This window comes from Poecilia reticulata, linkage group LG5, assembly GCF_000633615.1.
Source record: "Poecilia reticulata strain Guanapo linkage group LG5, Guppy_female_1.0+MT, whole genome shotgun sequence".
Classification (NCBI taxonomy): Eukaryota; Metazoa; Chordata; class Actinopteri; order Cyprinodontiformes; family Poeciliidae; genus Poecilia; species Poecilia reticulata.
In genome coordinates this window covers 3651113-3665889 of record NC_024335.1, presented here as the reverse complement: position 1 = coordinate 3665889, position 14777 = coordinate 3651113, and the positions used below count along the sequence as shown (strand labels likewise).

The following is a 14777-nucleotide window of genomic DNA, read 5'->3' as shown; positions in this document are numbered from 1 at the left end:
AACCCTATTCCAGTTAAAATGTAGCAAGTTATGAACAAAAACTTGCTCATTTAAATCTCTCTTGGTCAAGATACGTGGCTTAGGTTTTGGTAACTTGAGATTTTTAACTGTACCTACAGTGGGGGATCCGGGTCAGAGAGGATCTGGCAGGATAGCATGGATCAAGAGGTTCGTCACGACTCTCCGTCATAGCAGACCTCACTTCATCTAAGCCACCTGCCTCTGACCTCCCTGAGGATCCAGCACTCTGCGTTTCTGAGGTCTGAGACCAGGGTCCAGATATTATCTTTACAACCGTATTCCACCAGAATGTGTCTGGCCCCCCGGCACTGCAAAACAGGACATTACCTGTCCGGATCACTACAAGAAAAGTTACAAAAAAGAGAAATACAAAAAACAGTGGTCTTAATTAAAACCTGAGACTGATCCCCTGCCTCAGACTGAAGAACTTTCAGCCTCCAAGTCACTTAAACTGGCTCTTTTAAATACCAGATCTCTCTGTGCTAAAGCTCTATTAATTAATGATTTCATCACTGAGAATATTGATGTTTTATTTCTGACAGAAACATGGTTGAATGACAATAATGAAGCAATTGTACTAATTGAATCAGCTCCTCCCGCGTATTGCTGTACCAACCGTCTAGACCCCTCAGATCTTCTGGTTCTGGTCTGCTCTGCATACCCAGAACCAGAACCAAACGAGGAGAAGCAGCATTCAGCTTCTACGCACCACAAATTTGGAACAAACTTCCAGAAAACTGTAAAACAGCTGAAACACTGGGGTGCCTTTAAAAATCAACTTAAAACCCACCTGTTTAGAGGTGCTTATGGCTAAATTAGGGTTAGAGTGCGGGTTTTGATGTCTTTGATGTTTCTATGTTTTTACTCCCAGTTACACGACGTTTAACTAAAGTCCTACGGGGTTTAGAGTCCCAGTTAAACGACGTTTAACTAAAGTCCTACGGGGTTTAGAGTCCCAGTTAAACGACGTTTAACTAAAGTCCTACGGGGTTTAGAGTCCCAGTTGAAGGCGTTCAACTAAAAACCTAGCGGTTGGAGTCCTTGTCAAACGGTGTTTTTGAGGGTTAGAGTCCCAGTTAAATGACGTTTAACTGAAGTCCTAAAAGGGGTGCGGGTTTTAATGTTTTTATCTTTTTAAAAAAATCTCTTTCTTTTTCTCACTGTTTATTCAATGTCACATGCTGTTTTTATTTTAATTATGTAAAGCACTTTGAAATGCCTTGCTGCTGAAATGTGCTATACAAATAAAATTTGATTGATTGATTGATTGATAGATACAGCACAATGGTCACTAAGGTCCGTCCATCCATCCATCCATCCATCCATTTTCTTTACACTCTTGTCCCTCAGTGGGGTCGGGAGGGGTGCTGGTGCCTATCTCCAGCTATAACGTTCCGGGCGAGAGGCGGGGTTCACCCTGGACAGGTCGCCAGAATGTCGCAGGGTCACTAAGGTCGTTTGCAAAAACTCCTATCCTTGTATATTTATGCGGATGCGTATATGTGCGAGAAAGATAAAATGTGTGTGCGTCTGCGACATGTTAGTGGTGGATATGTGCAATTTCGGGATTTTGTGTGTGCGTGTCAGATAAAAAAATTTGTGGGCGGGTGTGACTTTTTAGTAGTGTGTATGCGCAATTAGAGCATTTTTTTTGAGTGTGCGCGAGTCTTTCGCAGTATGTGAGAGACATCACAGCATGTCCAGATCTGGTTGCACTGGTCACTGACCCACCGCTTCACACTAAGAGCCAACGGGTTACTAAAATCTCTCCTGCGTGGACTGCGTGAGCAGACCCGACTCAGCTGCCTGGTTTAAATCAGCAGCTGCGCTAATCTGGACCACTCATGGTCCTGCCACAGTGGAAAAGTACAGCGCGGAAGTGGCAGGATTTCCAACCCTTTCAGGGACAAACTGTGTGTGTGACAACAAACCAGTTCAAGTGTAATTACATCACAGAGGATCCCGCGGAAACCACAACTACTGTTCCCAGTGGCTCAAGCTGAGAGGAATACTGATCGGATTCCTGTGTTCCTGGAAGGAGCTTTGTGTGGGGAGGGGGCTCAAAAAGATGGAGGGGTAAGTGTTCACCGTCTATTCCCCCCACACCCCGCTGCTTTAAATCCCCCAAAATGTCACGCTTAAAAAAAAAAAAAAAAAAAAAAATCTTTCAAGTGAAACTCCTGGTAATAGTGCAAGCTTTAGTCCAGCAATTAAATTTATTGAAGCTTCTAATTAAATTTATTGAAGCTTCTGAGCCAAAAATGATCAGCTGAGTAAGTTTAACCAGGGACTGAACAGTGCGCGATGTAAAAGAGTCAGAGAGCCGCAGGGGCTTCTCGATGATAGCGTCTCTCTCAATTCTTCAACATGTCAAGAGAGTTTGTGAAAGGAAACAGCGTGGACGGGTCCAATCAGGGGAGCGTCTCCGGAAAGAAGACCCCGCTGCTGGACCGCGGCCAGTGGGCGAGCAAGCTGGAGTTCCTGCTGGCTGTAGCGGGAACGCTGGTTGGACTGGGGAACCTGTGGAGGTTCCCCTACTTATGCTACAAAAACGGAGGAGGTAGGTCCTGAAAAAAAAAAAAAAAAAAAAGACAGAAAAGTGTAGAAATTTGCTTTAAGGGATTTCCAGATCTGTACAACAGGAGCGGCTTCGAAATGTTTTCCAAGGTTTGACCAGATGGGGGACCAGCAGTAACTTTGAGCTGGAATGAATGAATGAATGAATAAATAAATAAATAAATACTGGCCATTATAGTGTTTTTCCCCCCTAAATGATTTGATTGTGTTGATGGAAATGGCATAAAATGTAACCAGTTTTTGTATTTGAGGGCAAATACTCCCCCGTATTTGACTTCCCTTTTTAGATGTGTCTTGAAAATACTTTTTTTTTTTCCACTTTCTGCTTTTGAAGTCCCGTTTTTTTTATTTTTATTGATTTCCAATAAGTGAATGTGTTTTTGCTTTTTCCGTATACTGTACACTTGCAAATCTATTAGGAAAAAAGAGTTTTTACCTCAACAACTTGGCACAAACAATGAACAATCAGATTCTTTATTTGTTCTTTTTCATTGAACAACGAACACTGAAGCCACTGCAGTCACACAGAACAAAGTAAAAGGAGAGCATTCAATTTACTGTGTGAGTGTGCATCTGTTTTTGTTCAAAACTCAATGTCAAGCAAATAAGCAGTCGTAGTTTGAACTGCTTTGGCTCCTCTGTTGCATAGGAGCAACAAGGCCATCCCTCATCATCATCATCATCATCATCATCATCAGTAGCAGTGAACCTTGGCCTCTTACAATCCCGATACCAGTTTACCACCATGATAGATACCAAACCCTTCAAACTGGGAACACACCACAGGAACACAATTTCAGGGTTTAAGCTTTGACCCAGTCAACTGACCCTTCCAGTTTAGCTCTTGTCAAACTTGCTTACGCCCTGAACTCTGCACACTTTTCCTGTTTTGGATTCTATCAACTGTGAGGAGAAAAGGCTTAGCTGTTGCCAAATATGCCATTCACTGACAAGTGTCTCAGGGAAGATATAATCAGTGTTAATTGGTTCATGTCTCAACGTTGAGGCCGACATGTGCAGGAAGGTTTTAGTTGACGCCGCATATGATTTAAGCCAAACTGAGCTGGAAACAACTTGAAACATGTATTTGTAAGCAGAGCTTAATGAAATAGGGTTCATGCTTTGATGTCAGTCAGCAACATCTGATCATAATATAAAGTGAAGAAGAATAAAAAACACGACTGTGATAATGAATAAAATGATAATGACAAATACAAATGATGTATTTGTCATTATCTATGTCAATAGCTATGTAGCTATTGCTACATAGCTGTTGGAAGTAGGAACATTCCCTACTTTCTAATGAGTAGGGAATGTTCCTTACTCATTAGAAAGTTAACTTGGTGTAAAAAACAACAACAAAAAACTTTCACGGATGTGTGTAAAGTGTCTTTAGAAGATGATTTCCAGATTACTTGGCTCACTTTCTTCTCAGGTGCATTTCTGATTCCCTACGTCCTGTTTCTGCTTGCCTGCGGGATCCCGATGTTCCTCCTGGAGACAGCCATGGGGCAATACACGTCCCAGGGTTGCATCACCTGCTGGAGGCACTTCTGTCCCCTGTTTGAAGGTTTGTGTTTCACAGGAGCTCAATGCAACTCCACTTTAGCCTGTGGCAGAGCAGCGCTTCCATGCAACAGAAATACTGTAAAGAAAACAAAACCAGGAATGCAACAAACTTAAAAACTCTTTTGTTTTGCAATTTCTTTGAGTCCTCAGTTCACACATTATAAGAAAATACATAATTAAAGCTGTTAAATCTACTGCAAAAAAACTTTAGACCACTCTCAAAGTTAATTCCCACTGATTGATTATGAAGGAAAGTCATCAGATTTATTTACAGTGGTTTGCTAAAGCGCTTGCAGCACAGCCTTTTTTTATTTTTTGGTCACGTTGCAACCAAAAACGTTGTTTCTCATTAGGATTTTATGTGACAGACCAACACAAAGTAGCTTATAATTGTAGCGTGGAAGGAAAATGATTCAAGGCATCAACATTTTTTAAGTCTGAAAATAGTTCTGAGCAAATGAATTTAGCCACTCTGAGAAAATAAAACAACACAGCTCTTCATGAGTATGCATCTTTTTATTAGCAAACAAAGAGACTGAAATCTGTAGCTATCTTTCATCACAAAAATGCCCAAGGTCAGTTAGACTGATTGCAGAGAGTCAGTGTGAACATCAGTGTCCTGCTGTAGCGTCTTCATTGGATATAGGTCTGGACTTTGACTTGGCCATTTTGACACTTACCTTACTTTCTGGACAGTAAGCCACTGCTTTTTTCACACACATTGAATCATTTGATGTACAGCTTTTTACCAAACGGTCACAAAAGGCTGAACTGCTGCATGAACAAGAGGGCAGCACAAACCTGAGAGCAAATCCAGGGCTGCGCTGTGGAATTCTGTGTTTTCACTATGTAAAACACCTTGCTGCTGAAATGTGCGATACACATAAACTTGATTAATTGATTGATTGATTTAGCTCCACTCATTTTGCCATCAACTCAGACCAGCTTCTCTGTTCTTGCTGAAGAAAAGCATACCCACAACATGATGCTGCCACCGCCATGTTTTACCTCTGAGATGGTGTGATCAGGGTGATGTGACGCTCCATCACAAATAGTATTTTGCATGTAGTAAAGAGTCTCCATCGGGCTCTTGGCAGCTTTTCTGATTAAGGTTTTCCTTGTCCAGATTGCCCATTTGTTTGACCAGCCATGTTTTTGCAGGTTTTGCATTTGTGCCAGACTATTTACATTGTCGAAGGGATGGATTGACCAGCACTCCATCAGATGTTCAAAGCTTAAAATATTGTCTCCTAACCTAACCCTGCTTCAAACTTATCCATAGCTTTCAAACTAAGAGAACTGTCTGCAGTGTTCATTTTTCTTCCTTACTTACGGTAATTTATCTTCTAACAAACCTTAGAATAAATTACACACAGACGGACTCCATCAAGCAATGTAGCGAGTTTTGAAAGGAACTATTCAACTCCTGTGACTGTTTGGACAGGAATCTGTAATTACAACACAATAATAATAAAAAAAAAAGTAAATAAATGCAATTATATATATATATATATTGCTTCCTAAGTGGACAGTTTGATTTCACAGAAGTTTGATTTACTTGGAGTTATATTGTGTTGTTTAAGTGTTCCCTTTATTTTTTTGAGCAGTGTATNTATATTTTTTTTTTTTTTATTTTATTTTATTTTATTTTATTTATTTATTTATTTTTTTTGCATGAGCCCTGTTCAAATGCGTTCACTCTTGTGAGACTGGAATATTGTAATAAGGTCAATGAACGGGGATTTCCTGCGTCTAGACATAAAGCCATCATCTTAAATGATATCTGCAAATGTCTGTAGTCATCTAAATCTACAAGCAGCTAAAAATTAGGAATGCCCTTAATCTGAAAAGACCAAGGAAAGTCTCCTGTCACTGGCATCAAAGTAGGAATTTAAGTCCAAATAACCCAAATACAGAGTCTCACATGAGAACAAAGAGGAATTTGTTGTTCATTCCCAAATAAACAAGCAAAAGAAGTTTCCCACAGAGCACAATTGTGAATTGTCCGTTGCTAAGCTATGATTAATAATCGTCACGTGTGAACTCTGGAAAACCTGATGAAACTTTGCACACAACAAACTGTCTGTTGTCGCTCAGCTGCTCCATGTGATGGATTATTAGACACACAGGAGAATGTGAACACTGAAACATGGCATTCTTCACACCTCATTTATCAAGATGTATAAGTGGGAAAAAGCATTAAAGCTGCAATAAACGCTGAAGGTTCTGACATGTTATGGTGTCTGGGCCTAAGGGATACTCGTGTCAGATTCCTAACTTTGTGTTTCAAGTACGCAATCTGTCACGCACACTGCATGGTTGATGGGATTAGCAAAAAAGTTTTTTTTTATTTTTATCTTGCTCAGGTTCAGTGGTTTTAATTGCAGCTGTTATCCAATCTATGTGATAATGTGTGATGTTTAAACAGGACGCCGCAGGGTCTGACAATACTCAGAAGAGACGGCTGCAAATATCAGGCCGCTAAAACATAATATCTTATGTTTTAAATATTATAAATGTTTTACTAGGATTATAGATGATAGATCAACACAGAGGACATAGTTGTGAGGATAAGGGAAATTATTTATACATATTTAAATTGATAGATAAAGGTGTATTCAGCCTCCTTTATTTGGAAACCCCTAAATGAAACCTATCCAACCTGTCTTGTGAAAGCCTCAAAGGCTTTCTTAGAAAAAATTTTTAGACAACAACTTAATGTTCTCCTTCCATAGATCAAACACGTGTCCTGGCTGAGCTTTTGCTGTGACTGACTGTATTTGCTCTCTTTCACCTTTTGGCCTTTAAAACGGGCTCAGAGCTGATCTGCTCAGCTTATTTAACTGAGTTCGACAAACTGCAGCAATTGCTAGGATGTAGTTAAGTTTAAAACAGGGGTAGGTTCTAAAACAACAATGACAAAGCTGAAATCGTGCACTACTTTCTGTAGGTTTACCACATATAATTCCACTAAAATGGATGGGATGTGACACAGGAAATGTAGAAAAACTCAGGAGATACAAGATGCAGTAAATAGCAATCAGATAGCAGACTGTCAGGATAGCAGGAAGTGCATTTGTTATTTTTTTTAAATAAATGTTAATAAATTCGTTTGGTCCAGTTTGCAAGAAAACTGGGGTAAGTGATATGATTTGTCTCTTTGCAGCAAAAGTTAAACCAGATGCATTTAAAGAGGTATCTACTTGAAGATAATAAAAATGATGTTCCTGGAAAAGAATAGTCAAAGATTTAAATGAATACATCAGATTTCCTTTTAAAATAACAGATCTGATTGTTATATGAGTAACTCTATACCCTTGCTACAAGAATAGCAGTCACTGGTTTACTTTGCTAGGTAACTGAAGGTCATTTAGCAGTGAGGTGAAATCCTACAGTTTGTTTCACAAAACACACTGAAGCAAGCTGAGTTATTTCTGCAAAGTGCTGCATTTGTTGCAGAGCCATTTTCCTACAGTCACCTATTCTGACCCCATCTCTGCCTCCAGGTATCGGGTACGCCACTCAGGTAGTGATTGCATACGCTGCTGTGTCGTACATTGTCATCCAGGCGTGGGCTTTCTTCTACCTCTTCTCATCCTTCAGTGCTGAGCTTCCATGGGCCAGCTGCGGAAACTCCTGGAACACAGGTAAAGCAAAAACAATAGAAATTATAATAAAATGTTTTGTCAATGGTAATCAGAGTCATAGTGTTAATGATACCACTCTTGATCCTGAACATATCTTCCGAGCAAAACCTTCAGTTTCTCACTTGAAATTTAGTGCTGACACAGAATTAGGCTTCACTTGGATTTGAATAAGTGTAAATATATGAGTATATATTTTTCACATACACAGTGCATTGCACACTTATTTGATTGATTTTTTTCTTTAATCAGAGTCTTGTGTTGAATTTGATAAGAAAAACATGTCATCCAACTGGACAGCAGCTGCAAATGCAACAACACCTGCAACCGAGTTCTGGGAGTAAGTGTAATTCATGCCTGCCTCCTTTACTGACCAGTCCGCCATGTTTTAGACATATTGTATTTCCTATATGTAACTAAAACGTGAGAGACACCACTACTTAAATTAAAACAAAGCGCCGCCATTTTTCCACACATTTTCTTCAGCCGAGTTTCCCCTCACAGAGCCTCTCACTCCCTCACCTCCCTCACTCAGCTCCTCCAGACTAGCGGCAGCAGCAATTAGCAAACAGCTGGTGGAACATCTGCTGAGCTTATCATACAAGCTTCTTCTTAGTCCAACTCTTCTAAGAACAATTGTTAACAGCATAATGAGAAGCATTATGAAGGCGGAGTGTCAGCAAGAGTAGAAGCGTCTTGAAGAGACAGAGGCCCAATTTCAAGGACAGTCAAATTACTTTTAATTGATGTTTGATATTGACACAAATTTTATAACGACTGAAGATAACATAGTTGCTTTGTTTTGCTTTAAAATGACATGACCTGTAAAATACATACATTTATGTATCGTTTATGGATTTTAATGACCAAATTGGGTCGGAATAGTGATGGTCAGACGTCTGGGTCGGTGCGTCTCCAAAACTCCAGCTCTTACATAATGTTTTCAGTCTGCAGTGGTCAGCATCTAGGGAAAGAGGTCCAGAGTCATTAGCGGTCAAGGCTCATTGATGAACATGAAACAAGTTGGAGACCAGTCAGGATGACCAAGCTGATCCCTGCTCAGTGGAAAAAAAGTAGTCCTATCTGAGGAATCAGATTTTCTTTCACGTTTCGAGGGATTCCAGGTGTGTGTGTTGTTCATTAAAGGCACACAGGAGTCCTGGATGCTCTGTTAGAAGTTGGAAAGCACCGGGAGGCTTTACATGATGTTCTGCTATAAAACCTCGGATCTTGCCATCCATATAGTTACTACTTTTATACATATTTTTAGCCTAGCTATTGGCAGACATTATTTCCATTTTTTTATGGAAAGCAGCAATTTCTGATGTCTGTATGTTGCTTAGGAATTGTTTGGAGTTTGAGGTGTTGCCTTGATTTCACATATTTCACAGATTTCAATTTAATTGAGCATTTTGGGATGTTCAAAAGAGACAAGTCTGAACAATGAGGGCCACACCTGGCAGCTTACAGGTCTTAAGAGGATCTGATGCTAACATCTTGGCGCCAGAACTCAGCACACGAGTAGCATAATCCGTATCTCAGCTGATCTGACCTCTTAGCAGTGAAACTGAGGTGAGCACCACGTTATTTGATAGGTGGTCATAATGTTGTGCCTACAGTGCACGTATATCTAAAGTTGAGTTCTTTTTCTGTAATTTAGTTGCTACTTTTCCATCTTTGGACACTTTAAGCACACGTATAGTGTGAAACACTCTCACTGCAACAAGCATTTAGCAAAATAGTTGCCAAATATCAGAGTTAATTAACAAATCATAAACATCACATATACTTTGGAAGCAAAGACTCGAAGAAGTTTTAAACCTGCTACTTTTCTAAGTTCCTCTAACAGCATCCTGCGCTGCAGCGCTAATTTACTTAGACTGTCAGATTCCTGTTCCTTCGGCTTTATAAAACCAGTATTTATGTATTTAAATACAGTTTCAATGCAAACTTTATTTTAAACTTTCTAACTAAAACTGGTGCTGATGATTTTGTTTCTCAATAAACCACTGGCGGCTCGTCTCTAGTGAATTCTTTTAAAACTGTGTTTTTGTTGCCAATAGTAGAGTGAAATAGATTTTAGCTGCTGCCTCTTCATGCTGCATCCTCACAGCCTTACCTGTTGTTCAAACCAAGTAAAGCTCTTTAAATAAACGGCTGCTTGCATCAGCTGCTTTGGCAATTAATGAAAACACTACCAATTGCCAAGCACATCTAAGAAACAGGTTCTAGGTTTCCTGCTAGTCTAAACGTGCCTTAAAATATTTGTGTTGTCATCATAGGAGCATTTGAAAGGACAGTTGACATTAATGAATACCCCCCTTTTTAATTAAGTGTGTCCATTTAAGTTTTGAAAGTTGGTTAAAATAAATTGGGTTTTTTAGGATACCTTTAGTGTTTTATTTTACTGTGAAAAATAAACTGTACTTGCTTGTTTTTTAACAAACTGTTGGATTTTTTTCTCAAATTCTTTTAGATTTTATTGAATGTGCCACATTTTGGTTATTTTGACATATTGCAATGTCTGTACGTACATTTTGGGGATATTTCTTATTAAGTCTCTTTTGGCAACATTATGCATATATCTATCTTTTTAGGAGAAGAGTTCTCGGCATTTCTAAGGGGATTGAGGAAATTGGTAGCTTAAGATGGGAGCTGGTCTTGTGCCTGTTACTCGCTTGGATTATCTGCTACTTTTGTGTTTGGAAAGGAGTGCGATCCACTGGAAAGGTAAGGCAACCTCTGATGGAAATGCTTTGAAGCTTTGCCATTTAGTATGGGGTACTGGCAGCATTTTAAATTATTTCAGCATTTTTTGCTCCAAAAATATTCCTCATTCAGCTGGACCACATGCAAGGATCTCTTTAAAAATATTATTGGTATGAATTTCAGGGCATCAACTCAAACAATAATAAAATATATATATATGTGCAGTGTTTCTTAGGTAGATGTAAAAGTTTTCTTCAGATTTTTTTATATGGTCATAAGAGCTGGACTGACTCACAGGGAGCAAATTTTGGGTGTGGTATTTTACCACACCCAAACACACCCAAAGTTGGGAACTACAGAGAAATGGTGACCAAATGAAACACGTCAGAGGGATAAAACAAATGGATAAAAGAGATGTGTCAGACTTTGCATGCACCAAGTAAAAAAAAAAAAAAGCAATAAATATGGAGGATCACCAGACGAACTAAAAATCTGGAGCATTTATAATGGGAACGTGTACATGTTCATTTCTTCTCCTGAGAATTTTCTGTTAAATTTCAATTATACTACTTCTGGTATCAAGTATTATAGCAAGATTTAGGAGAAACAGATCTAGAACGTCTAACCTTGACCCAACTAAGAAGAAAGCCTTTTCCTCACTAAGCAAAGTGAATGAACACGCTGTGAATACAGCTTAATTAAATCTGTTAAAAGGCCAAAAGGCAGAGCTTAAAGCTTTGAAGTTGCAGGGGATCAAAGTTTGCACAAATAAAAAAGAAAGAATAAATGAATAAAAGACTGCACAGCAAATACTGAATTTATATCACTTGCATTTAAACCATGTAATCGGCTAACAGTAGAAAAAACCGTCATCCCACTAACACTTAGCCTGTGAAATCAGAAAGGAGACTTAGATTTCCTTTTGTTGATCCTTTTCCTTGCTTTCTTCTTGCTGAATGTTTTACTTTTGTTCTTCCTTTTTTTCTGTCCACATCCTTTGCTCCGTGTCCAGTTCTTTCATTCTGCACAATCATGTTGGAGTTCTGTTTTTCTGTAAAAACAAGCTTGCAAAGAGCCAATCAGCTGCTAAACACATCATGTTTAGTGATCACAGGCCAGAGGTCTGAAATATTTAGGCTTCTGGGTCATTTTATGGAGAGAAAAGTAAAGATCTCACATAGACCTTACAAAACTTGTGACAAAAAAAGTGGAAGGTGCTTGAACTTCTCTGAAAAGTGTTGAAAATCTGGGAACAGTTTCCGAGGGAGCACACCAACTACTGCCCACATCTTCTCCTACATATTTGAAATTTAATACAAACGCCACACTTACTGTAGATATAACCAAGTTGTGGTGAGTTGGACTTGTACATATTTTCCAACAAATAAAAACCAGCTCATATCTGAATTGCATGTTCTTGTCTTTCTTGTCCAGAGAAATGGTGAAAAGAAGTTGAGCTCCGCATGTTGAATCACATTTTATTTATTCCTCAAGTTATCAGAAAGTCAGGAGTTTCCAATTAATAGTTCAACACAGTGATCAACTTAAAATCTGTTTTTTAAAAGTTAGATTAGAAAATGCAAAAATGTAGGTGGTATTACATTAATTTTAAAGGAATTGTGGTGATTTTGCATTAATATTTTGAGCACACATGGCTTTATAGCTTCATAAATCTGGTGCAAAACATTTGCAAGATTTCTGTTAACATGAAAAACAACACTTCTAACATTTAATTCTTCTTTAAAAAAATAGCTATAATTCAGTGTTTTCCAGTGTTTTAGGCACAATCTAACGTTTACGTTTGTGTTGGCAGGTAGTTTACTTTACCGCCACGTTTCCCTATGTGATGTTAGTCGTTCTGTTGGCCCGTGGGCTCTCGTTGCCCGGAGCGATGGACGGCTTGGCTTTCTACCTATATCCAGATCCTACAAGGTTGGTGGACCCTCAAGTAAGTAATACATTCAGAGACAAAGAAAAGCTCCCAGCTTGGTTGCTTCCAATGGAAGTCTGAGCCCAATAAGCACCTTAGATACATCAGACTTCCTCTTTTAGAGAAGTTTCTGCAGTGCTTGTTCACTGACGCTGTGCTGATGTCTGTGTAGGTTTGGATGGATGCAGGTGCACAGGTCCTTTTCTCTTTTGGCATTTGTCAGGGGAGTCTGACAGCTCTGGGAAGCTACAATCAGTATAACAATGATTGTTACAAGTAAGTGCAATACTTTTGCATTTAGTCATGTGGTTCAGTAGATATTGCTCTTCTGTCCTGTTTTACTATTTGGAAAGAAATAGAGATTGGAAGATTAGCAAAGGAGTAAGGCCTCGCGTCTTTAAAATCAAGTTGGATTCCTGGTATTTACAACATTAAGCAAATCTTAATGTACGGTTTTATGCAAAATAATAATACTGTGCTCTAAAAATATAAGTGCACTAAGGTAATTTATTTTTCTGCAAAGCTGCTTTTATTTGGCAGAATTACCATTACCTTCCTACACTCTTCCACTCCATTCCAATCTTACTTCACAGCACAGTCTAGACTTTCTCCCATTCACCTGGATTCCTCTGGTAGGATTTGAAATGGGCCAATCAGCAAATAGAAGAAGTTGTGAACGATGATGTCTATTGTCTGCTTTATAATTATAGTCTGTCTGTGACTTTAGCAATGGCAGCAAAGGAAGTGAACAAAGCCGTTCAGTCCGTGTCGGCCGGTGAACACCGAGCCACGGAAAAGTTACCATAAAGTAACGTTTAGGGAAAGTAATCTGGAAAGGAATCAAAAACTACATTATAAGTTCTGGGAAAGTAACTTGAATGTTCTTTATTTTCATTGATAAACTACATAATTTAAAACCTTAAATTGTTAGAGCTGAAAACACATTTTAAATGTTGCAATAAACTTTAAGACATCAGATGTAAAACGTATTTTCTGTGGAATTTATAATTGTTTTTCTTCTGTTTAGTTTTGTTTTCAAACATGACAAATATTTTGGTCTGCATCCGCAGGGACACATTTGTTCTGTGTCTGGTGAACGGCGGCTCTAGCTTTGTGGCGGGATTTGCCATCTTTTCTGTTTTGGGATTTATGTCGTATGAACAAGGACTGCCGATCTCCCAGGTGGCTGCTTCTGGTGAGACGTCCGCTTTTGTTTGAAAATCTAACACACCTGGGATCAGTGCCACTTTGATTTAATATGCAGGACACAATGGTTGTTGCGTTTGTTGATTTCAGAGAGCATCATGGTTTGAACATGTTTGGGAAAGTACAATTTTCAATATGCTGAACTCAAACATTACTAGAATAATATTTCTGAAATCACATATTAAATGATTTTAGTGTAGACCCCAATAAATATACTGAGATATTTAGAGAGAGAAACTTAAGCACATAGTCATTAAGCTACTTATCCTCAGTCTTGCAGCTCTTTGTTGGCTTCATGTTTCCAGTATGCAGGGTGAAAATTTTTTTGTTTTGCATTTAATTTACTGCACTATTTCCAACAGGACCCGGCTTGGCATTCATTGCTTATCCTCGTGCTGTAGCCATGATGCCTTTGCCTCAGCTGTGGGCTGTTTGTTTCTTCGTCATGGTCATCTTGTTGGGTGCAGACACACAGGTAAAATGTTAACAGTATCCCAAGGAATTTATTTATTTATTTATTTATTTATTTATTTATTTATTTATTTATTTATTTATTTATTTATTTATCAAACCTGGATTATTTTCACTGCTTGCTGGCTCCAATGGCTAGCACTCTGCTCATGTTTTTTTTTTGTTTGTTTGTTTTTATGTGTGTTGACATAAAGTACAACTGAGTACATGACATAAGAAAATAAACTATAAGATAAGAACATTTACAACATAAAGGATACACAGAAATAGTAAATACAGGTTAGACACCTCAAAGAAAATCTTTAATGGCCTCTGTGCTCATAAATGGGTTTTCTATGCAAAACCAAAAGTTCTGGTTCTCAGAAAATACTAAATAAGATCAGGAAATGACAGTTTAATGTGAATGAAGTACATAAATATACTTTTCAGTAAGGTTACATTTCTGCTGTAGAAATATTTGGTAAAGTATAGAATTTGAGTGTAACTTTTTCAATTGAGTCATAAATAAAGGCTAACTAAAGATCAGTTTTAGTATTCTGTCTGTCTGTCTGTCTGTCTACCTACCTACCTACCTACCTACCTACCTACCTACCTACCTACCTACCTACCTACCTACCTACCTACCTACCTACCTACCTACCTACCTACCT

General features: G+C 38.6%; 1 protein-coding gene across 2 annotated transcripts in view; it reads left to right on the top strand.

Moving 5' to 3' along the window:
* The first annotated feature begins 1660 nt into the window (after positions 1–1660).
* Positions 1661–14777, top strand: part of LOC103464597 (sodium- and chloride-dependent GABA transporter 2-like) — a 20677-nt gene continuing 7560 nt past the window's right edge. Inside the window, exons 1-10 of one of the 2 annotated variants that reach the window (XM_008408809.2) lie at positions 1661–2097; positions 2397–2581; positions 4034–4168; positions 7674–7814; positions 8064–8151; positions 10409–10541; positions 12334–12468; positions 12623–12726; positions 13521–13645; positions 14019–14131. In XM_008408809.2, the coding sequence (XP_008407031.1) occupies positions 2090–2097; positions 2397–2581; positions 4034–4168; positions 7674–7814; positions 8064–8151; positions 10409–10541; positions 12334–12468; positions 12623–12726; positions 13521–13645; positions 14019–14131 (1167 nt within the window). In that variant the 5' untranslated portion in view covers positions 1661–2089. The remainder of the gene's footprint in view (positions 2098–2396; positions 2582–4033; positions 4169–7673; positions 7815–8063; positions 8152–10408; positions 10542–12333; positions 12469–12622; positions 12727–13520; positions 13646–14018; positions 14132–14777) is intronic. The other variant, XM_008408808.2, reaches the window with a different exon arrangement.